At 38.6% G+C, this 25,236-nt stretch overlaps 1 protein-coding gene across 1 annotated transcript; it reads right to left on the bottom strand.

The window, feature by feature from the left end:
- Window positions 1-19,072: 19,072 nt before the first annotated feature.
- Window positions 19,073-21,399, bottom strand: LOC140169353 (uncharacterized). The gene is made up of 2 exons (XM_072192608.1): window positions 20,744-21,399; window positions 19,073-19,085 (listed from the first exon to the last, which is right to left on the bottom strand). The coding sequence occupies exons 1-2, from the start codon at window positions 21,397-21,399 to the stop codon at window positions 19,073-19,075; spliced, it is 669 nt and encodes a 222-aa protein (XP_072048709.1).
- Between the last annotated feature and the right edge of the window lie 3,837 nt (window positions 21,400-25,236).

The raw sequence follows: 25,236 nt of genomic DNA, 5'->3' as shown, positions 1-25,236 counted from the left end.
CGAATCCCTACTTAAATTATAGTTAACAATGTATTGATAGTGTTTTTAGTTCATAGGAACTCTCAAACACGAGTTAATAGAATATTGCTGCATGAAAATATGGAATGATTTTACTAAAATAATAATATAAAACTGTTTGCTCTGTCTATTTGAATTTGGCAACTTCATTATTCTCAACATTTTTATACCCAAAATGCCATAATGATCCATTCTAAATATTCCATGTAGTTTGTATTTTGATTAAAATTCATTTTAGTGCCATTGCAGCCTGAATTATTGACATACGGAAAAGTGTTTTTTATTTTTATTTAAAAAAATTAATAGGAATTGCTATTTTCCAGACGCTGTTACCCACGAATCCATCCGAGATCCTCATCCTGCGACGAGATACAAAATCTAACTTTATATTTATATGAAGCATTTATTCTAATCTTTCAAATAATACAGTAATGTTAAATGACAGCCACTTTGGAAAGAGTTCAAGAATTGACACAATCTTAACTGTACACCTGGTTCTTTCTTAAAATTTGTAATAACCAAAATATTTCTCTGTAGATATATGTAATAAATTCTATTTTACGTTCAAGTCTTCACCGATTTCTAGTGTATATGAGTCACACATAAAATATTGAAAGATATTAAAGAAAGTGAAATTTTATGGCGTACAACAGGTGAAAAAGGCTTGAATTAAGTGGGTAACATGCATATGCGCATTTAACACTTTATTTGGTCTAGCAAGAAAAGTTATTTTTCAATCCGATGGCACTTCCACCTGATGATTCACTAGATATGGTCGTCTCATTTGATAAGTCTAGAATTGAAAAGGAAAACATTTTCAAAATGGCCCCCAGAGAGAATTTTGTCCCGCTTTGGCTGGAATTGACCATATACACCAATGTGTGTACTTTGTACATGTGTTTAATTTCAACTGTATTTTCAACATTGTGTTTAGTATTGGTAAAGTAAATACCTTGCTGTGTTTAAAAATTGTTACAGCCTGATAAACACTTACATGTACATGTGTTTAATTAATAAATGCAATGTGTGTTTATTTTAATAAACAAAGTGTTGATAACTTAAACAGAATGTTTGGTTTAGTGTCTATTTGTGTCTGAGTGCAGTGTTCGTGATATTAAACATGTTTAATACTGCAACACTAAATGTGTTTATCCATTACGCAGAGTGTGTAGGTTGTAAACACACCATGGACGAAATAAACACATTTGTGTTTTAAAAGTGTTACACCTTCATATCTGGGGTGATTAAATAAGTGCTTAAAACCTAAACGTTTGGATTTACATTGTAGGTGTTTGCTAGAAGTATATGATGTGCATGTTATTGTATAAAAGGCTAAAAGCTATAGTTTAAAATTAAATCAATGCCCCTATATTATCGCACTCTTGTCATCACTTTGTAAACATGTTTAAATGTGAAACATGTTTGAGTATGAGGGTTAATGTTTATAGACCTTCGAAATGAATGAAGAAAGACACAAACATGGTTTTCCTATTCATTCTGCCTTCAAACAGATAATTAGCCCGATTTTATATGAAAAGAAAGGAAGAAAAAAAAACAAATGAAGGAAAGAAAATCAGTTCAAAACTGTTTAATATATCGGCCTATTATACAAAAAACATCCAAAAAGCAGGCAAAATAGACAACTTGAAGGACTGGTTTGTGGAATTAAATTGAAAGAAAGTCACTGAAAGAGAAAACAAAATAAGAAAGAAATATATTTTATTTTTAATTTTGATGCAGAAAGTTATCCCCTTTACAAAGATGTTTAATAATTATCTATGAAATGGCTACAGCCTGACTAAGCACACGGCAAAAACCGACCCACTTTCTATGCTTCCAAATCTTGGTATTTGATATACCTAGATATGGAAGACCTATGTGCGCGCGTGAATAGGAAACATAACGAGTTATTTATATGAAGCTTAAAATTAAACCAGTTTGTGGAAAAAAATGCCTGAAATATAGTCTGTCCACATAGAAGTACAAAGTAAATAGACCTCGGAAACTGGAGGTATGAGAATAGATATTTCAGTGCAATGCTTCTTGGCGCGCCAACTGCTGCGCGATTTGTGCACCACGCTCTTTATGAGTCGCGTCGCGCTCGCGTGTGACGCAAAGCATCGACCCCCGATGCCACAGATTTGGTTTGTACTTTTGTGGACAGACTTTTTTTGTAATGTGTAAATTTAGATTTTAAAAAGTCCCCAAATGGGCTGAAGATGCCTAAAAGTGTGGAAAGTGTAAGAGGTACAAACCTACCAAAATAGTATTATTACCTAATCCCATAACGAGTGACTATCCAAATATTATTAATATGTTAACATGTTTTATGTCAACAATACCTACCAACACCCATCACTTAACAGACATTAAGTCTCAATCGCCAGGATCTTTAAGTGTTAAAGTAAACATAATGTCTCTTATCCTGCCGAAGTTACCCCATTTAATTACTCTCTTTAGTTTACTCAAGGCTGTGTTTGTATAAACGAGTTCAGTTATACAAACACAGTCTTGTGACTTACCTCATCCCCCTTTGTAATTATTGCGATCATGTTTGGACAACACAATCGGGTTGTCAAAACATGATCCTCATTTCTATTGTATTTTCTCTTAAAAACCATTAATAATACCAAAAGCCCCCAAGACAATTCACACCCGCATCCTGACCAGAACAATAGGTTCTGGAAAGGAATGCGGGCAAAAACTATATAAGGGGAGTTGTCTCCCCAGATCTTGGTCAGTTCTTTTACGGAGCAACATTTATCTACCTGTGTAAGAATACTATTAAGATGGCTTGCTGAAGAAATAAAAGACGGCCGTTTGGCTGTCCGAGGCTTGGAACTGTTATAAATGTCTGTGTGAGTTCGCCTACGTGTATTAATATCGTCTACTAACCATGTTTTAAATAGTCATCGTAAATCAACCTACAGCTTCAATATTTACACTGGTTCCCACACCAATCGTCCCGTAGCCTCTACATGTACTGGCATCTACTAGCATCTACTACTCTGTTTTGGACTGTGACCTGATGTCATATCAGTACCACCTAGCCACCGATGCAGCACTGGTTATCCTAGCGCTTATGCTCATCATCTCATTTGCATTTCTTATGCTTACTACAGCATTTATCAGCCGATGGATCACAGAATCAGAAATTCGCTATAGGCAAGCACACTTTATGCAACTCATAGCACAAGTTTTAATTTATGCCAACGGAGGAGAGCAGGAAACAGAAGTTTAACCAGTTCAGTCAGCCTTTACCCTGCCGTGGACATTTTGATACTTGCAATTCTTCATTTTATCGTCTGATTTAACTTTTGGATTACCGGCGCATCTCGACCATCACTTTTATTTTCATCACCATTTGCCCCGAAGGAAGTCTCCATTTCGTCACTTTATTGTTTCATCATTTGCTTTAACTTTTGGACCTCGACGCATCAACGCTCATATTTTTCATCGCTATAACTTTTGGACATGTTTTACACTTCACCTGTGGATTACCACCGGAACAATATAATGTCATCACCATTTTGATAACTTTTAGCTCCAGTTCGCCCCGGATCACTATAGATTTTAATTCAGCATCATTTCATCGCCTATTCAATTTTGACTTTCGGATCACCGTCGCATATTCTTCAGAAGACGAAATTTTCTACTGGACTGTGTCGACAACTACGTGTGCAGATTATTCACTATTCATTGGAATCCTACCCGGAGTTATTCTTCAACCTGTAAGAACTTTCAGTGTGGTATTCACTCCAATTTATATGTTTATTTTGTGTTTATATGTGGTGATATCTAATCCTCCCAGATAAGGTAATATTTATTTTATATTGTATCTCATTAATTATACCACTACTATCATAAATACACCTTCTTTAGTCTTCCATGTCATTTACATTAATTTACCCCCGTGCTTGGCCACCCCAGTACACCCCGCAACGTATTCTTTTGTATTCCATTTCCGAAAACCCCGCTTCTGAATTGTATACCGTTGTCGTTGGTGCCGTTTTTAACGAATTACAAGACCATTCTCACTGTCACCTTATTTTAGAAGCAATACTACAAAACCCAAATACATTTTTAATTGGCCATTGGTGCACCCCGTAGCTCACTCAGGATCTAATCCCCAGCACAGTCTCCAATTTGCTTATCACACTCAAATTTCGTCCATTAATACACAATGATTGGCTATGAGCATTAACATTCAAATCCCACCCTCATGGCCACCCCCCTTTAATCCAACAATAATTTATGTTTCAATAGAACCATCTTCACATAATACACAACTTGTCTGCATATTAGCCGAGATCAAATTCGAAAATCTAACGGGCGACCAAAATTTGCAAATAATTCAGGAAATGAGAAACAATAGTTGTCATATTTTTAACATTAAATATATCGACACCCACCAAAATACATTTTCACTTTTTATTGAATACGGTGTAACGTTCTCAATTTTGTCCGATAATAGTCTAATCACCTATAATAATTGGTCAGACGTTGTGTTTGTAGATCAAAATTAAATAAATTATCTATATAATAATTATTTACCCTTTTCCACCTTCCGATTTTACCCATCTTCCAATCAATTATTGTTACATGTCTATATATATTTTTTTTAAATCTGTACATGTTCCACATTTTGCATATTATCGTTAGTTCTTAGAATCTTACTGAATCTCCCTGGGCATGAGTATTTACATAAGTATCCCAGCTGTGTGGTCAGAAAACTTTCAGCCAACACTCCTTTCAGTCTCCATTGTACCCGTCAACCAAAATACTTTTAGGAGTACAATTCAAGTCCGTTTTAACAACTTGACAATTTCACAGGCTATTGAACTTATTCAATTTTTTAGCCAGTGGCAACAATTGATTCGAGGTGTTACATTAGCCCCTTTACCACAATCACGGTATGCACTGACCATCAGATACACTTCTCCTGCCGAGGTATATTCAGAAGGATTCGTAGTAGCTAATCAGGCATAATTGGCCTGTACTGCACTCAGCTTATTTGCTTTAACTATTTACTATTTACATATGTTAGTTTGTAAAAGCTTAACTTCTCACTGATGCTCTAGTGTTTAACCCCAGGCATCTCCACTCAGCAAATATTTTGTATACTCTTGAGTGTCCTTACTATTACCCTACAACCCGTTACGGAAGGGTGAGTTCAGTTCAAAACATTACATTTATTTTTGGACTCTTGTCAACAAAAAATACAACATGGCGATGCAAAACCAATTCCAAATGACTTTGGATTTACCCCAATTTCATGGTAAACCAACGGATAACATCGCCGATTGGTTTTCAAGGATCGAAGATTCAATACGCCCTCTTGCCGAGGACGATGACGATCTGAACACTCGTCTAATATCAATCCTCCCCCAAAAATTAGCCGGGAACGCGTACAAAGTCTACAGAGACTTTACCCGAGACACAAAAGAGGACTACGACGCGTGCAAAGAACATCTTTGCGATGTTTTTAATAACCAAGATTTCATACGAATTTTCCAAGGCTCTTTGACAGCCAGACCTCGTAAACCCGAGGAGAATATTGAAGTCTATATCGCGGAACTGAAAAATCTCACAAGCCAAGCATTTCCAGATTATTCAGTTCCCCAAAAACAACAGGAAACACTGCGCCGTTTGATTGCAGGTGTCTCCCCCTTTCTCAGAGCAAAATTACATGAGAATGATGTTCAAGACATCGCCACTGCCATCAGAGTTTGCAAAAACAACGAAAGAGCCCAATTGGAGTATAAAAACACTCCACACATTGATTCTGCATCTGCCCATGTACCAATTGTGGCCCAAATCGAGTCAGTTGATTTAATTCAACCCGTCAATAACCCTGACCCTATCTTACAACAACTTTTGGAGGAATTCAAAAACCTCTCCACCTCCAACAATGCAGATTCAAAGAATATTTTGGAGGAAATAAAGCGTCAGGGTGACACTTTACAGCGCATCGCTTCAAACATGCGCCCCGATTACACCACAGAGCGGCGCGACAACAACCGCTCTCGTGGCTATGACCGTCGCCGCGACAATTACGGCAACGGCGCTCGCTACCAACATAGGTCTATGTCTTTTGATCGAGCACGCGATTTCAATCCAAATTATGATAGATCACGAAATTTTAGCTCGTCTTACGATCACTCACGTGATTCGCGTGCAAGATCATCTTCTTTTGAACGCCCCCGCCAAAACGGCAATGGACCCCCACCGTGGCGTCAAGACACGCGCAATAGGAGCTCGCCCTCATTCAACCGAGATCGCAGCGCGTACAACGGCCGACCAGATAGATCATTTTCAGGTGACCGTAGGCCTCAAGGTAATTTTAGGCGCTATAATAGTCCTTACCCAAACCGTTCACCCTCGCAGGGCCGTTCCCCATCACAGTCACCACAACGCGACCGTAGAGTAACTTTCAATTTACAGGGAAACCGTCGCTAGGTGGTGATGTGGGTCAATCACCACCTGCCTCACAAAACCCCCATACTAACAGTCATGTGACCCAGGTAAATGTAGAATTCAACGAACTGAACGCAGATACTTCAGTAAATGAATTTTCTCAAACCATTATCACCAAAATTAATGGCCATAATGTTCATACATATCTTGATACAGGTTCCGGGGCCAGCCTAATCAGGCATGACACCTTACTTTACCTGACACAAAATAACCCCGTCTTCATCGGTACACCTAATATTGCTTTAGTTACAGTGACGGGCACACCATTAAAGTTGTTAGGATCTGTTCAATTATCATTGTCAATTAACAATACTACTATGCGGCATATTTTTCATGTAATTTCGCCACAGGGCAGGATGAAACCCATCCTCCTCGGGCTAGATTTTCTATCAAAACATGATATTTCAATCCATTTCAAACACGGTAACCTCCGTTGTCAACAACACCAAATTCCACTCTTAAGGAAAAGGGACCTTATACCTGAACCTTGCAAAGTTTTTCTACCTACCAATGTAATACTCCCAGCAAGATCTGAAACTATTGTTCAAGGATTTCTGAATATTGATCACCTCAGTAGCGCTAGAGAACATTTCACAGGCTATGATTCAGTTTTTGAAGCCACCAAACTAGATAATGATTTCGTTCAAATAGCACACAGCGTCGTCAAATCAGTAAACAATGAAGTCCCTGTCAACATAGCAAACTTTACAGATCAACCTATTGAATTACAATTGGGCACTATTATAGGCAAATTGTACCCATGTGCAAATATCCCCGTTGGATATTTTCAAATCCTCACAGCTAATAACCAAATGTCAGACCGAGTGCCAACTGCAAACAAAGTTAACAAACAAAGCCCCATATTTGACTTGTCACATACGGACCTGACCAAGACTCAAAAACAACAAGTTCAATCTTTACTTCTTGAGTATGCTGACGTGTTTTCTACAGAGGAGCACCCCTATGGTCAAACAGACCTAACTACACATTCTATTGATACAGGGATAATCCCCAGTCAAACAACGAGCATATAGAAACTCACCAAAAATCAGAGCTGAAATCGATAGGCAGTGTAATAAACTTCTAGAGCAAGACTTGATTGAGACCAGTGATAGTCCCTGGTCATCTCCAGTAATATTAGTTAAAAAGAAACCAATTGGCAATGAACCCCCTACCTACAGGCTCGTTTTTAGATTATAGAGCCGTAAATCGATCCACAAAGAAAGATTCGCACCCTGTCCCTCTTTGGAAGAAACAATTGAGAGTTTAGGCGGAAATAAATTTTTCAGTTGCATGGATCTGTCCTCTGGATACCATCAGATACCAATGACCCCCCAGGATCGTCCGAAGACTGCGTTTACGACTGGGGTCAACCTCTACCAGTGGAAGGTCATGCCCTTTGGCCTTTGTAACGCTGGTCAGTCGTTTCAGCGCCTAATCGAGAAGGTCTTCCGAGGTATAAGATGGTCAAAGGTCGTCTGCTACTTAGACGACATTTGCTGTTTTGGACGTACATTTGAAGAAAAATTATCGAACCTCCGAGAAGTCTTTGAACGTTTACAAGCAGCAGGCCTTAAACTAAACCCCAAGAAATGCACATTTTTCAGCAAAGAAGTTCACTTCTTAGGTCACGTGATCTCAGGTCAAGGATGCTCACCTGACCCCCGTAACATTCAAAAGGTCAAAGACTGGCCACGCCCCACGAACGCAACCCAAGTACGTGGATTTTGTTCACTAGGATCTTATTATAGACGTTTTATCAAGAGTTTCAGTGAAATTGCCAATCCACTAAACAAATTAACTCAGAAAGATGTACCCTTCATTTGGGATGATGAATGTGAGAAAGCTTTCACCACCCTCAGGACGGCTTTAACGTCGTCACCCATCGTCTCACATCCTGACTTCTCTCTGCCTTGGACTTTGTATACCGATGCTTCAAACACCAGCATAGGTAGCGTACTAGCACAACGTGACCTCAACGGCAAAGAGCATGTTGTTGCATATTTTTCAGCTTCTCTCTCTAAAACAGAGCGCAAATGGTCCACATTTGACAGAGAATTCTATGCCATTGTAGCATCCATACGTAGGTTCAGACATTACCTCAGAGAATCGACATTCACTATCATTACTGACCACCGACCACTTTTAGCATTACGCAAATTAGATTTGACCTCTGACCTAACAGGCAAACGCACAAGATGGGCATTAGAATTAGACCCTCTAGACTTCACTATCATACACAAGTCTGGATCTAAGCATACAAATGCAGATAGCCTCAGCCGCTATCCCTACTCTGACGCTGAAACCAGTAACAACGAGCTACCAGTACAAGACATATTCGTGATTGACCATGACACCACAAATAATATGAATAACCAAGACATTCTAGGTCCAGATGGTGACGAAACTCCAAATGCCGACAACTCACCAGAAAACATTCTCTCTTTTTACGAAGACGACCTATATGAATTACAACAGGCTGACCCACATATCAGAACAGCAATTTCATGGCTACATGACAACAAACCAAGACTACCCAAACAGAAGGATCAGTATCTATTAGGACTTTGGAAACAGCGCAAACATTTAATAATTGCCCCAAATAAACTTCTATATAAGAAATATACCAACCCACAATATGTTGAACCCATTATGCAAGTCATAATTCCAGAACAACACGTACCAACAGTATTAGGTCAATTACATGGCACACCTCTTTCTGGACACGCATCGACGCAAAAAGCGCTACAAATTGCAAGCTCGTGCTGCTATTGGCCACGCATGGCAGATGACATATATGATTATTGCACTACATGTGAAGCATGTCAGAAACATGCAAACCCTGTCCCCACCATGAAAGCGCCACTGCGCCCAATACAGAAGCCAAGGCGAAGCCATATTGCAATTGACATAACTGATATGCCTGTGACACCATCCGGCCATTGCTGTATTCTCACGGTAACCGATTTATTCACAAAATATATCGAATTGTACCCAATGAAAAATCAGACAGCCATATCAGTTATAGAAGCTTTATTTGACCATTATGTACCAAATCATGGTCTACCAATTAGTATCCATTCAGATCGAGGCGCTGCTTTCGAATCACGCGTATTTCAGTCACTATTGAAACAATCAGGTGTAACAAAAACGCGCACAACTAGTTATAGGCCTAATTGCAATGGTCAAGTTGAACGTTTTCATAAAACCCTCAAAGACCAACTGACTAGACGTTTAGAAGCAAATGGACTAGACTTACATTCATGGATAGACATACTCGGGCAAGTTAAACTTTGTTATAACGCCACAGTTCACTCAACAACAGGATTCTCCCCGTATTCACTCGAAAAAGGTGAGGAACCGTTACTACCTATACACATCCTTTTAGGTAATATCGATGACTCAAATGACACCCAAGTACATTTACCCGATGATCATCATAGGTACCTCAACAATTTACAAACACGTTTGCGTACCGCTTATGAACTAGTCCAGTCACATTCTGCAACGAGTAAACAATCACAAGCCCACTATTATGATAGATCAACCAGATTTACCCCATATGAACGATTGGATTTGGTCATGTTACGCAATGAGAGGAGACCCACAAAATTAACGCCACGTTGGCTAGGCCCCTTTAAAGTAATCGACAGAACAGAAGATGGCAGAAATTACAGAATAATTAACCACATGTCAGCATCAGCACGCCCCACGACAGTGCATTATGACAAGTTAAAACCATATTACCCCCAACAGTTTCACATGACATTCCCACTAACTTAAACCCCATCAATCCACGCCAACCCCAGTACCGACCCTCCCCGCCAACAGTCACGCTGCGCGCGACATCACTTGCGCCTACTGCCAATTTAACTGATGCATCCGCGACTCCCAACTCGCAATTATCAAACTCACCAAATCCCGAACTCACTCCTTCCAGAACAGGTCGTAGGCGTATTCTCCCTACAAAATTAAATGATTACGTACTCTATCAATAAAACCTACAATATATGTCAACGCAATATAAACCTCTTGCTGATCCTCAAATATTTACCTTTGTAATCAATACCCAATATGTCATTATTGATACCATGCATTATGTATTTATTCACATGAACCAGTCGTATATTAAGACCCTGCAGGATGATTTACAATTTTATGTATATGTATGTTGTTTTTTTTTAAAATTTTATGTCTGTATTTACATGTGTTTATATTTACTGTATGTATCTCCGTTTAATATGTTTAGTCTTTTATGTAATCCAATATCTATATGTATATTAGGTTTCTAAGATGTACCAGCTTATTAGGCCAAATAATACATAATATTCAACGCCTAGGCTGAACACTTTACCACATGTACTTGCATTTCGATACACATCTAGGCCACACAATGATCACCATTTATACCTTTGTATCAATCATGCACGAACACATAATCACACTTCCCTGGTTTGAGATACACTGACATGTAGTACGCACAAACTTTAATAAGCTATTGCGACCTTTCAAAGCAAAAGAAAGAAAAACAAATGGACACCCACATTAAACAAAATAAAGTGAAGCACATTTCATACAAATTAATGTGGGCAAACATCCATATTTACTTAACGACGAAACGTCGCAACACCTTTCACTTTGCGCGTACTCCAGGCTATAATGACATGTTTTTTTTTATTTACATCATAGCTATGTATCTCAAACCAGCGACCCTGTGCAATCATTTTGTTTTGATGTTACAAATATCTGTTATTGTTTTTTTTTACATTCTTTTATTTACATGTATGTCCATCATGACTAACAATAACCCCCAACCTCAACGGCTAAACGGCCTGTTTCTTTCTATCATGGATACAACTTACAAATCAGTCCCATTTACAATTACGGCTATTGCCCTATTATCGAAATATTCGATCTACATCCGAAGATGGTTCCAGAAAACATTACCGTCCGTGGAACGTAATACTACCTGCATCCACAAACCAACACCTACATGTCAATCATCCATCGAGGCACACACCTTGCGTGTAGACCTCAAATTCCCAGTAGAACCGGACACCAATAATCCCCCACCTTCACCAGCCCTAGATAGGACCCCTGATGCCCCATTATACTTTGCCCGAGAATATAGTCCCCTACCCTTACGAGCTTACTCCCTCGTCCGCTGCCTCCATTTCCTTGCAAAATACGCCCAAAACCAACCAGCAGACTCCGAACTTACAGAAGTCCCCGCCCACGATATCCTCGATGTAGCCAATTTTTTAGATTCCAATTGTTTACGTTTTGAATGGGCAAACAAACTCATAAAACGGATGACCCTGGTTAATGCCCCTTCAACAATAGCAGCAATCGCTAGACAGACATGCAGAAAACCACCCGCCAACATCGTAGATATACCACCCCCACTAAAAATAGCAATCGACCATCTCCGGACCCTCTACCCCCTCAATCTCTACCCTGACCTTTTCCCGGACACAGAAGCCATATTCGATTTAATAATAAACCCGCACGCATTTCCCCAACGAACACCCTTCCTTGTATTACCACCCACCACTACCCACCCACCAACCAACCAGCATTGGCAGTTGCCCCCACCCTCACCAATCGATATGACCCCCCTTTACCTTTGGATTACATCAATAACCAACCTTCACGACACAGAACTACAAGAACAAGCTCGTCTGGCGCAAAATCAGTTCATGTGCGCAATCTGCTCCCACCAAGGAGAAATGGACCCTCCAGCCAGACGAAAATTTGTACTCCCATGTTGCGCTTACCCAGTACATTTACAGTGCTGGGAAACGTTTCATTCTGAACCCACACTCTTTGGATTCACCACAATCTGCATCCAGTGCGGTCAGAATCCCATGTCCCCAGCCAGTCCCCAACCCCCAGCCAGTCCCGAACCCACACTCAACCAAGAGACTGACACTAACAACACTGACCCTCCAAATACCAACCAACCTACCCTTGAGTGATTTCACCCTATAACCCACTTTGTTTAAGCCATATCAACCCACCCCTACCCAAAAAGGAAAAATAAGTATATGTAAACGAAACAAGTCAGATAAATGAAGGTATAAATGATTCAACAATGATACCAATTCAATATTAACTCCGTCCTTCCCCCTTCATTTACATCTATTCAACAGGATCTATACTATACCACTCAAATTAAAACTTTCGGACTTACCAAACAAATAATCTCAAGACAGCCACCAAATTATTGTAAATACTTTTAACATGATTGTGTGTGAGAATCTCATCTATGAGTCTATGCAAGTGCATCTATAATAAATATGTGTACCTTAAGTATTTTGTGTGTGAAGTAGTTTAGTTAAAACATTAACAGTACATCTATATCCAATCTACCTCAGAAAAATTTGTACCTTTCAATATTGTGTGTGATTATGACGAAAAGGTTTAATCTTAAAAGAACACATATGTGTACTAAATCTTTATGTGTAACCAAATTCAAATATATTTATTCACTATATTGTATGTAAAGTACTTTACAACTATAACGGTGCATATTTAAAATCTACCTCAGATGTATTTGTACAAACATTTTACTAACTTGTGTGTGAAGATATTATATATATATACATTCTTATGTCATAACAAAAGTGTGAATTAATATGAAAATACAGATACATAGCAATCATTAACACACCCCCACCCAACACACACACGCCATGATCACAATATTTTGAAATCTTATTTTATCATATTATGTTTTCACAATCTATGATTTTATACTGTACCTTCATTTTCATATACCTTAGCCATGATCCCTCACCACAAATGAGGCGGGTAAACGCGACAAGGCACCTACCGTTACATGAGCTCCTGCTTTGACTGCATATACAGCCCAATATATTTATTTAATTTTATTCAGCTCTTCTTAAGAAGTAAAAACACGGAGTTTGTAAGCGCACCGATCTGGTAGTACTCCATGGAGACTAGGTAAAGCATCATTCGGATATACCAGCTGGACAATCCCTTAACAGAGTGATGTGATAAGCCGCTCAGTCAAACTGGGTCCACAGGGTGATACGGAAAGTTTGACGCTTAAGGCATCCCCATTTCCAAATCATTTCATTAGCCAACTTCTCAGCATCATGGCGTCATAATATTCAATCACAAAATCACACACAACATTAAAACAACACCACCACATCAATTACAAATCTCTGTATTTTCTTTGTAGTAATAGATACCCTATCAGTGAATCGCAAAACCGTTACAAACCAATTATATTTATAAGCATGTTTACACATCCTATAGTGTAAACTATCACTACCAGCGATACAAACAAAGTTGATATTAGTATATTCAAAGATAAACCAAAACAAACACTAGAATTTTACAGGTTTTGCGCAAGCACTGCTAGAGTAATCGACTTATCAGTAATGGCTTGGCACCCGTCTCAGGTCCCCGCATCATGCCAATACACATAATGAGCAAACATGCTCTTGTAGGCCAACAAACAGGTACCAAGCAATACTGAAGTTATGAAAACCAAATGATTCATAAATTACTTGTGTAGCTAGTCAACTATTTATGTTGTGTAAATTTCATTCATATTATTTATAATCTTCGTGTATGTATAATGGAATGAACAGGAGGTACATGTACATTGTACTAGAACTATAACCGAAACTACCTCACATTTGGCTTGAATTTACATGTTCATGTTCCTCTTTCTGTTCATTCCACATGACAAATTCGTTACGTCCATACAAATGCTTGTTCATTATAATTGTATAAATATGTATATATGTACTAGTATGTTATACCTTTTCCATTCCTCGGTACCACCCAGCCCATTTCAAATTCATTTTTTTTTTTTTTTCAATCCCAAACTTATCTACTTACATTCATGCCCCCAAAGGCACCTCCCACCGAACGAACTTATAGTAGTGGATATCCACTACTGTCAGTTCAAGTTCATAACGCGGGAGCGTTACTTTTCCAAGGGGGGATGTGAATGTAAGAGGTACAAACCTACCAAAATAGTATTATTACCTAATCCCATAACGAGTGACTATCCAAATATTATTAATATGTTAACATGTTTTATGTCAACAATACCTACCAACACCCATCACTTAACAGACATTAAGTCTCAATCGCCAGGATCTTTAAGTGTTAAAGTAAACATAATGTCTCTTATCCTGCCGAAGTTACCCCATTTAATTACTCTCTTTAGTTTACTCAAGGCTGTGTTTGTATAAACGAGTTCAGTTATACAAACACAGTCTTGTGACTTACCTCATCCCCTTTGTAATTATTGCGATCATGTTTGGACAACACAATCGGGTTGTCAAAACATGATCCTCATTCTATTGTATTTTCTCTTAAAACCATTAATAATACCAAAAGCCCCCAAGACAATTCACACCCGCATCCTGACCAGAACAATAGGTTCTGGAAAGGAATGCGGGCAAAAAAACTATATAAGGGGAGTTGTCTCCCCAGATCTTGGTCAGTTCTTTTACGGAGCAACATTTATCTACCTGTGTAAGAATACTATTAAGATGGCTTGCTGAAGAAATAAAAGACGGCCGTTTGGCTGTCCGAGGCTTGGAACTGTTATAAATGTCTGTGTGAGTTCGCCTACGTGTATTAATATCGTCTACTAACCATGTTTTAAATAGTCATCGTAAATCAACCTACAGCTTCAATATTTACAAAAGTATGACTTTATAAAAGAAGGAATTCGGGCAAAAGAAGAAAAGGTGGCATCTCTGATATCGGAAATTACTGGGAAATACTTGCATTGAAATTACTAGTATGGCAATTTAGAAATATCGTACAGTTAATTTGTTCGTGTTTTTCATATCAAATAATTTTAACACATTTAAAAATGCCACTCATCCAAAACAGATTTAATTCAATTTATATTTCCTTAATCTGTGAGATGCGTTTGTGACAAGGGTTTACACAATAAACATTTCAATAGAGATAGGAAATATATGATAATATAATTCAGGGTTGACCAAATATTGCCAAATACTATCATATGAAGAGCTTTGTTGCAAAAGCCCTTACATCCACCTCTGGCTTAGACTGTCCCACAGTCTCGGTTCGGTCTGGCCTGGATAATGGAACGATAGGCCTACATAATAACATAATAGCCTATCAAAATATGCCATAGTCCTTCACCCCCCCGATTCTAAATACACAGCGCCCAAAACCAATTCACAGCGCCCAAAACCAATTCCTCTTTTTACACAAATTGATGCCACTACACTAATCACACCTCCTATATTGAACGCTAAATTTCAGTGACCGTTGATTTTTAATGCTATGTAATCTACATTACCAGTCGTTCTCCACGGACCCGAGGGAGGGTCTACCTCTGGCTGAAATTGAGTTATTGGCATGACATTATAGTGTTGGTAAAAATACACATTTTGGTGGTTGTTTGATCTTCATACCACCTTCCCTTCTGGAGATATCATATATTTCCCGTTTCCGGAAATCTGAACTTAAGGGCTGGGGTATGAACGTTTGGACAGTATTTATTTTGGGACAATAGAGCACATCAGACATATCGAATTGCATTCTGAATATGAAGAATGTCATTCTGATATCAAATAATTTTGATTTTTTGAAATTCGCAATTTAATACAAATTTTATGGCAAATCATTAAAATTGATATTTTTGATATTTAACAGTACTTGAAGTAAACTTTATAAATCTGATGATTTATACTTAAAGTGTATGTAGGTGGGATGAAAAGCCGACGATCAATTGAAAATTTTGACCTTTCGTATTGAAGATATGGATTTTTTCCCAAAACACCAAAAAAATTAGGTCTTTTGGGGAAAAAATCCGTATCTTCAATATGAAAGGTCAAAATTTTCAATTGATCGTCGGCTTTTCCTCCCTGCTACATACACTTTAAGAATATATCATTACATTTTAATAATTTACTTCGAGGACTGTTATATATCAAAAATTTGAAAAATATCAAATTTTTATAATTTGTCATAAAATTTGTATTATATTGTGATTTTTAAAAATGAAAATTATTTGATATCAGAAAGACATGCTTCGTATTCAGAATGCAATTCGATAGGTCTGAGGTGCTCTCATGTCCCACAAAAAATACTGTCGAAACGCAATAAACGCTCATTTTGGATCCCTTAAAATGAATATAAAATTTTAGGAAAATGATTTTGATGTCTAATAGTAGCCTTGAATGTTCTTTAACTATTATAACCAAATATAAATATATTATTTTTTAATTTGAAAAAGAAAGTCATCTTAGTTTATGTAAGAAATAGGTGCTATTATTTGTGTCGACAGCCTGACCATGCACACGGCATAAAACCGATCCACTATTAATGCTTCCAAATCTGGGTGTTTGATATACCTAGATATGGACGGATGATGTTTGATATACCTAGATATGGACGGATGACATGTTTGAATGCTGAACATGTTTGAGTATATTGAGGGATAGTGTTTATAGACAACAACATGCTAAAAAGACAAAGCAATGTTTTGTTAAAATGTGGAATAAAATTAAAAGAAAGTTACTGAAAGAGAGAAAGAAATATATTATATTTTTAATTTGAAAAAGAAAGTCATCTTACTTTATGTAAGAAATATGTGCTATTATTTGTGTCGACAGCCTGACCATGCACACGGCATAAAACCGATCCACTATTAATGCTTCCAAATCTGGGTGTTTGATATACCTAGATATGGACGGATGATGTTTGATATACCTAGATATGGACGGGTGACATGTTTGAATGCTGAACATGTTTGAGTATATTGAGGGATAGTGTTTACAGACAAAAACATGCTAAAAAGACAAAGCAATGTTTTGTTAAAATGTGGAATAAAATTAAAAGAAAGTTACTGAAAGAGAGCCAGAAATATATTATATTTTTTAATTTGAAAAAGAAAGTCATCTTACTTTATGTAAGAAATAGGTGCTATTATTTCTGTCGACAGCCTGACCATGCACACGGCATAAAACCGATCCACTATTAATGCTTCCAAATCTGGGTGTTTGATACCTAGATATGGACGGATGATGTTTGATATACCTAGATATGGACGGATGACATGTTTGAATGCTGAACATGTTGAGTATATTGAGGGATAGTGTTTACAGACAAAAACATGCTAAAAAGACAAAGCAATGTTTTGTTAAAATGTGGAATAAAATTTTAAAAAGTTACTGAAAGAGAGAAAGAAATATATTATATTTTTTAATATGAAAAAGAAAGCCATCTTACTTTATGTAAGAAATAGGTGCTATTATTTGTGTCGACAGCCTGACCATGCACACGGCATAAAACCGATCCACTATTAATGCTTCCAAATCTGGGTGTTTGATATACCTAGATATGGACGGATGATGTTTGATATACCTAGATATGGACGGATGACATGTTTGAATGCTGAATATGTTTGAGTATAGGGATAGTGTTTATAGACAAAAACATGCTAAAAAGACAAAGCAATGTTTTGTTAAAATGTGGAATAAAATTAAAAGAAAGTTACTGAAAGAGAGAAAGAAATATATTATATTTTTTAATTTGAAAAAGAAAGTCATCTTACTTTATTTAAGAAATAGGTGCTATTATTTGTGTCGACAACCTGACCATGCACACGGCACAAAACCGATCCACTATTAATGCTTCCAAATCTGGGTGTTTGATATACCTAGATATGGACGGATGATGCTCTTTCACCCGAAGACCCTTATTTTTCCATTTGATCTGTCACCCAAAGACCCTTGCCAGTTCAATTTGAACAGCAACTTGGTTTATCACTGATTTTGCTGCTTATTTTGAAAAATGAAGACATTTGAAGCCATTTAGAACTAGAAATTCGATTCATTTCGAGGTTTCTGTGGCGCTGTTTTGGTTCTCACCCAGATTCCATTTAAAAAGGTTATGTTCTCACCCAATGACCCCGATGATATTTTTTACATTTTGCTCTCACCGAATGCTTAAAACCATGCTCTCACCCAATGACCCCATATTTTTTACATTTTGCTCTCACCGAATGCCCTTAGTGCGGAAGTGCCTACTCCTATATCCATTTCAAATTGAAGTGAATCCCCAGGATTCTTCCACTCCAATGTTCAGCTGAATTATGACTATGAGTCGATCAGAGTCAATTGTTTCAGCTCACCCTATGACCGTTAAAGATGGTCAAGATCCTAAAATGGGTTCAGTATAGGGTCAGATGCTAAATATTGGGTCTTTTGGAGCAGAGTGTTGTAACAGTAGGGTATTGGGTGCAAAAATATGCAGTTTTGGGAGGAATGACAAGGCATTATGGGGTCGGGGATTGCATGAATCTCATAATATTAGAGCATTAATTGCCTTTTTGGAGGAGAACAAGAAAAATATGGTGCTGGGGAATCTTGGGAAGGCACTAGTAAAATATGAGGTCTCATACGGTGGGGTAAACGGGCCAAAAACAAAAAACATAGGCCTACATACAAAAAACAAAAACAAAACAAAAACAGGGGGTTTTAGGGGTGCGCATGTAAGCCTATTTATTGTGGTACAATAATGGGCTAAAATTATCAATTTGTCATTACAATGACATTCTGAAAAAGAAAGAAACAAATACAGAACAAAGAAAGAGATCCGATCTATTTCTTGTGTCTATTTAAGTGCAAAGAGAACAAATATCTAGCTCATTTGACAAAGATTGTTTGCTCGTCCATCATGTCATTTTGTTTTCTCAAAAGTGACCAGCATACCCGCCAGCATACCAACTTCGGTCTGCAAAGGACAGAGGCGCGATCTGATGACGCTTCAGTGTTAACAATGCACTATTTTGTTTGTACATACTTCTCAAATTCAGAAATCAAATATTTAGAGTTATATTATGCAGAAGAATGAAACTTGAAAGAGTGAAAGTCCGAAAATCTACATGCGAATTCCAAAACGACTGCAACGGAAGTCTATGAACAAATTAGGCAACTCGTTATTAAGGACATAGGCACGATCTGACGCCTCAATTCTGGTTAACAATGCATTATTTTGTTTGTATAAACTCCTTTCTTAAATTTCTCAAATTCGGAAATCAAATATTTCATCAAGGGTGGAATGACAAAAGACCGAAAAACCACATGCGAATTCCAAAACGACTGCAACGGAAGTCTATGAAAAAAAAATAATTATGATAAAAATGATCGTTTTTTTTTGTTTTTTTTTGTATGTTATTTTTGCATGTGTATAGGCTTATACAATGCTTCCAACATTCAATGTTTGAAATTAGATGCAATAAATTTTCTTAATGCCTACCGGTATTATTTATACTATAAGCCTCTCCCTAATAATATCATTATTTTCTAATAAATACACGCCGCGCCGGCAATGATACCAGTATTCATTTTTATGAAAGGCCGATATCGTAAACACCAAAGAAAGCTTGGTCAAATCACACGTGCGAAATTTTAAACGACTACAACAGAAGTCTTATTGAACAAAAATTCAAATTAAAGTATCTTAAAGTTGAACTGAAAAATGCTCTGAAAACCATGAAAACTTTGCACCTAATTATTTTGAAATTTAATGTTTACTTGCGAGTCGCGATATGCTTTATTTAATACAGACCATTGATGGGGGCCATATCCGGGAGCAACGATCCGTTCGTGCACTTCCTCCTCTAAAATCAATAACCCATTGAATCTGCAATACTCTCATATCGATGATTTAGCCGATTTGAGAGACTCTCAAATCGATGATTTAGCCGATTTGAGAGACTCTCAGATCGATGTTTTAGCGCATCTGAGAGACTCTCAAATCAATGATTTGGCCTATTTGTGTGCTCTCCTCTTCACTCTCAGATCGTGGAATTCTACCTCGTTAGCTACCTGAAATTACGGCATGTCTCGCCACATTTTCTTTTAGTATGAAAATCGGCACTAGGCCGAATGCAAAGCTATAAGGAAATGTTAAAATGACGAAGCTGACCAAAATTGCTATCTTCAGAAGATAGCAAGCGAAATAATAATAATAATAATAATATATTAACCCCCCAAAAAAAAAACCCCAAAAAACCTATTGCCTAGCACGCGTTGTAGATGATGATTCAGTACGGCGCGAAACGGCAGAACTGCATTGAACGGGGTTATTTAGAGTTTATTCAAGACCAAGTGAAAAACTTGCGTTTTTCTGCTGACAGTTTCGCCAGAAACCTTCTGGCTTTCTCAAAGCATTGATGATGTTATTGATCCATCTGCTTGGAGCGGGAAACTTGACCGGATGTTTTGGTTTTCCCGATGAAGTAGTACTCCTGTCTCCAGCGGTGGTCTTGAGCAGAGGATCAAAGAAGTGACTTAGAAAGAACGTGCCCTCGTCTCTGTTCATGGTCTTGTCCCCTCTCTTGCGAATCCAAATCGCTTCCTTCACCCATCTTGCTCTGCGATTTTCTTCTCTGTCGATGATTGATGAACTGTCCCAGTCTATGATATGGTTTTCTCTTGACACATGATCAGTAATTGCGGATTTATTTATTTCCGTAAGAGATTCCGTTCTTTTGGAGCGTGTGTATTTAAGCTGGCCCGCTTTTTCTGCTTCCCGTTTATGCTCACTCATACGGACGCCAAATTGCCTTTTGGTCTCACCGATGTATGTTTGGGGACAACTTTTGCATGGTATCTCGTAAACACAATTTGCAGTTCTTTCTTTCTCTTGTTTGTCCTTGGGGTGAACAAGCATCTTTTTGATGGTAGTATGGGGCTTCATGGCCGTCGAGATGTTGTGCTTTTTCATGATACGGCTTATCTTTTCCGAGACGCCGGCTATGTATGGGATCACTACGCATCCTTTGTTCTTTTCCGCATTTGGATTGTCTTTGTTGTTTGGCTTATTTTTGACTTTGTTGGCTCTGTCTGTTTTAACTTTTTCCATTGTCCACAGGATAGCCGCACCTTTCTAACGCGTTCTTGATGTGATTCTCTTCTGCGATTTTGTCCTCATCCTCGGTGATGATCTTTTCACCTCTGTCTAGCAAAGTGCGTATGACACCAGTTCATCAATCATCGACAGAGAAGAAAATCGCAGAGCAAGATGGGTGAAGGAAGCGATTTGGATTCGCAAGAGAGGGGACAAGACCATGAACAGAGACGAGGGCACGTTCTTTCTATGTCACATCTTTGATCCTCTGCTCAAGACCCCGGGAGACAGGAGTACTACTTCCGGGAAAACCAAAACATCCGGTCAAGTTTCCCGCTCCAAGCAGGTGGATCAATAACATCATCAATGCTTTGAGAAAGCCAGAAGGTTTCTGGCGAAACTGTCAGCAGAAAAATTCACTTGGTCTTGACAAATAAACTCTAAATAGCTGATTAATTAACAGACCTGATGAACCTCTTCAGTCACATTGAACGGGGTTGCTCGCTCAGAGAAAAATCGGCATCAGGTCGACTGCAGAGCTATAAAGAAATGTAAAAATGACGAAGCTGACCAAAATTTAAAACGGCACTTATAAAGCAGAGATTATCATTTGCCTGTTTCTCTATTTTAACCTCTTCCCCCCTGTTTTGTTTTAATAGCGCGACATAGGCCTATTATATAGACCGAATGCCGATGTTTTTTTTAAATTCGGGCAGAGTAACCGTGCGCGTTTTAGGATTTTTTTTCGCTATATCTAGGCCTACTGAAGATAGCAATCTCACATAGGCCTAGGCACGGTATTTATTTTGTCATGAAAAAAATGTTTTCACGACTTTATATGATAGCCTAGGCCTATATGCCTAATTGCTGATCGATACCGGTATAAACACGTTTTAGGCCTAGGGTCCTAACTTTTTTTAACTGTTTGTGTTTGCTGTGGCATTGGGCATAGGGGGCCTACACCACCATCTGCTACCACCACAGCCACCAGGCCTGTACACCACATAGGGAAGACATTAGGGGGCTGGCATTTTCTTCGGAAGGGGGGTCACAAATATGTCGGTGACCGGAGTCAATTTTTTATGACCCCCCTATCGCGGGCAAATTTTTTTTACGAAAATTTTAAGTCACCAGCCCTTAATAATTCTATAACCCCCCCTATTTTGGGTGTTAAAAAAATTATAACCCCCCCTATTTTGGGTCTGAAAATTCTATGACCCCCAGTATTTTTGTGACCCCCCTTCCGAAGAAAATGCCAGCCCCCTACGCCTGGTGACGACATGACGCGTGACGCCCAAATTTAGCCCAAATCTTTTTCGCCCAATTATGCGCCCAAAAATCAATTGATCGATTATTTTTCTAGACCTGTTCGCTCAGATATTTCCAATCACGGTCCGTCTTGTACTTTTAAACCGAATACTTTATATGTTTCAGCTTGATACTACCCGGGATACTACCGAGTATATCTCATTTTTAAAAAGGTAAGACACAAAATGGAGCAGGAAATATCTGATGAGCAGGCAGGATTTCGTGAAGGAAGGGGTACTAGGGACCAAATTGTCAATATCAGGAATGTGATTGAGAAATGCAGAGAGCATAGACTTCCTCTTTACATGTGCTTCATAGATTACAGTAAAGCTTTTGACTGTGTTAGCCACCCTCAGATGTGGGAAACTATGAAAAAGATGGGTTTTCCAAGCAGTGTCCGAAATAAGGAAAATCTGGAGGTTATCCCGAGGATAATTAAAGCATAAATTCTGCTTGTCCTCAATACATTTTGGTTGTCCCCATAATGTGTCATACTTTAGGAGGTAAAATATAGTGATTGTCCAGGGGATAAGTACATAGCTCAATATGGTTGTCCCCAGTGATTTTTGGACAAGAGGACAAGAGGATAAGTACTTATTTCGAACACTGTTTCCAAGTCATCTTGTGGATCTGATCAGCTGCTTATATGAAGACCAAGAATCGGCAGTCAGAACAAGTAGTGGAGACACAGATTGGTTCAAGATTGGAAGAGGCTTACGACAGGGCTGTGTGCTATCACCAAACCTATTTAACATCTACTCTGAAGACATAATGAGAACAGCTTTGGAGGGGTTTGAAGGTGGAGTGAAGTTTGGCGGTACAAGAATTACTAACCTGAGGTACGCAGATGATACCACTCTTATTTGTAGCAGCAGAGTAGAGCTGATTGATCTTTTGAAGCGCATCAAAGAGGACAGTGAAAAAAAACACCTTCTCCTGAACACAAAGAAGACAAAAATAATGGTTGTAGACAGAGAGAGAAAAGTGATGAGTTTGTGATAGATGGACAACAGATTGAGGAGGTGAAGCAATTTGAATATCTGGGTTCAATGATTAACAACAGTGGTGACAGCACAACTGAAGTTAAGAGAAGACTGGCTATTGCAAGGACAACTGTGCAGGGCATGTCAAGCATATGGAAAAGCAGAGGCCTATCCATTGACCTCAAGGTACGCCTACTTCGTGCAACTGTGTTTTCCATTGCCACTTATGGATCTGAGTCTTGGGCTATGACCAAGAATGATAGGAAAAGAGTAGATGCTCTTGAGATGTGGGGTTACAGGAGGCTTCTACGAGTGACATGGAAAGACAGGAGAACAAATTCCTGGATCCTTGACAAGATTGGTACAAGTCTAACCATCAGAAGCGGCATAATGGAGAAAGCTGAAGTACTTTGGCCATATTGTCAGGAAACATGGAGGTGTAGAAAAACAGATTTTGCAAGGGGCCATGGAAGGCAAGCGAGGAAGAGGGCGTCCACCAACATCTTGGACTAATGGCGTGAAGCTGGTTTCTAACCAGGGAATGCAAGGTGCAACAAACTTGGCATCGGATCGAGTGAGATGGCGTACTCTTGTGAAGACCACAGCAGCGCTACACAGCGCCACCTGACACAGAGAGAGAGAGAGAAGTCACACAAATTACCGGTAAAAAATATACATGGATTTGTCGGGATTATCCAGGATAATATTTGGTTTTAGAGGATTTTACTATTTGATGCTTGGCCTGAGGCTTTGGGCATGTTGGGTGCAAAATTGAGCAGGGTTGACAAACATGATGCATGATCTCTGTAGACGTTCGCTTTTCGTATCTCTTTCCTTGTTGGAAAGGACATGGACATATTGAAAATGTCATCCACCAATGTTGTTAACCGTATACAATGTATTCTGTCGGTCGGACATCCGGGCTATCTCTAGTCTTGGGCCCAAACTGCATGTGGCTCACGGTTTGTTGTGAACAACAGAAACCGCTTTTCGTATCTCTTTCCTTGTTGGAAAGGACATGGACATATTGAAAATGTCATCCACCAATGTTGTTAACCGTATACAATGTATTCTGTCGGTCGGACATCCGGGCTATCTCTAGTCTTGGGCCCAAACTGCATGTGGCTCACGGTTTGTTGTGAACAACAGAAACCGGCTGTGAAGGAGGCTACATAGCGATGTTGTTGGAGTGGCATTCAATTTGGAAAAACGACACTTTCGACCATGGAATTTAATTTTAAGTTTGTCAGTATATAAGCGGTAAATGAAGTAAGTTTCTTTTCACTCTGAAGACTTAGAGGCGGTTGTTTGATTCCACTGACTATTTGCGATCGAAATTTACAAAACACCAATGACAGAAATCACCAACAAAAATCGAATCAGGGACTTGTTTTCACTCGAACATCATCAACCGGAAGTGACGTGACATGGACCGACAGAATATAGACTTTATGTATTATCCTGGGCCTCCTGTTAAAGCAGGTGACGTAGAGAGCAATCCAGGCCCAAAGGTTACCGAAGTACCCGTGGTGAATGTAGAGGAGCATGTACTGACTATAAA

Source organism: Amphiura filiformis, chromosome 14 (assembly GCF_039555335.1).
Source record: "Amphiura filiformis chromosome 14, Afil_fr2py, whole genome shotgun sequence".
Classification (NCBI taxonomy): domain Eukaryota; kingdom Metazoa; phylum Echinodermata; class Ophiuroidea; order Amphilepidida; family Amphiuridae; genus Amphiura; species Amphiura filiformis.
The sequence above is the reverse complement of the archived record's forward strand: the minus strand, read 5'-3'. Positions and strand labels throughout refer to the sequence as shown.

Excerpts from the sequence above, each read along its gene's own strand:
- LOC140169353 (XM_072192608.1), bottom strand. The coding sequence starts at position 21,399 with ATGGAAAAAGTTAAAACAGACAGAGCCAACAAAGTCAAAAATAAGCCA.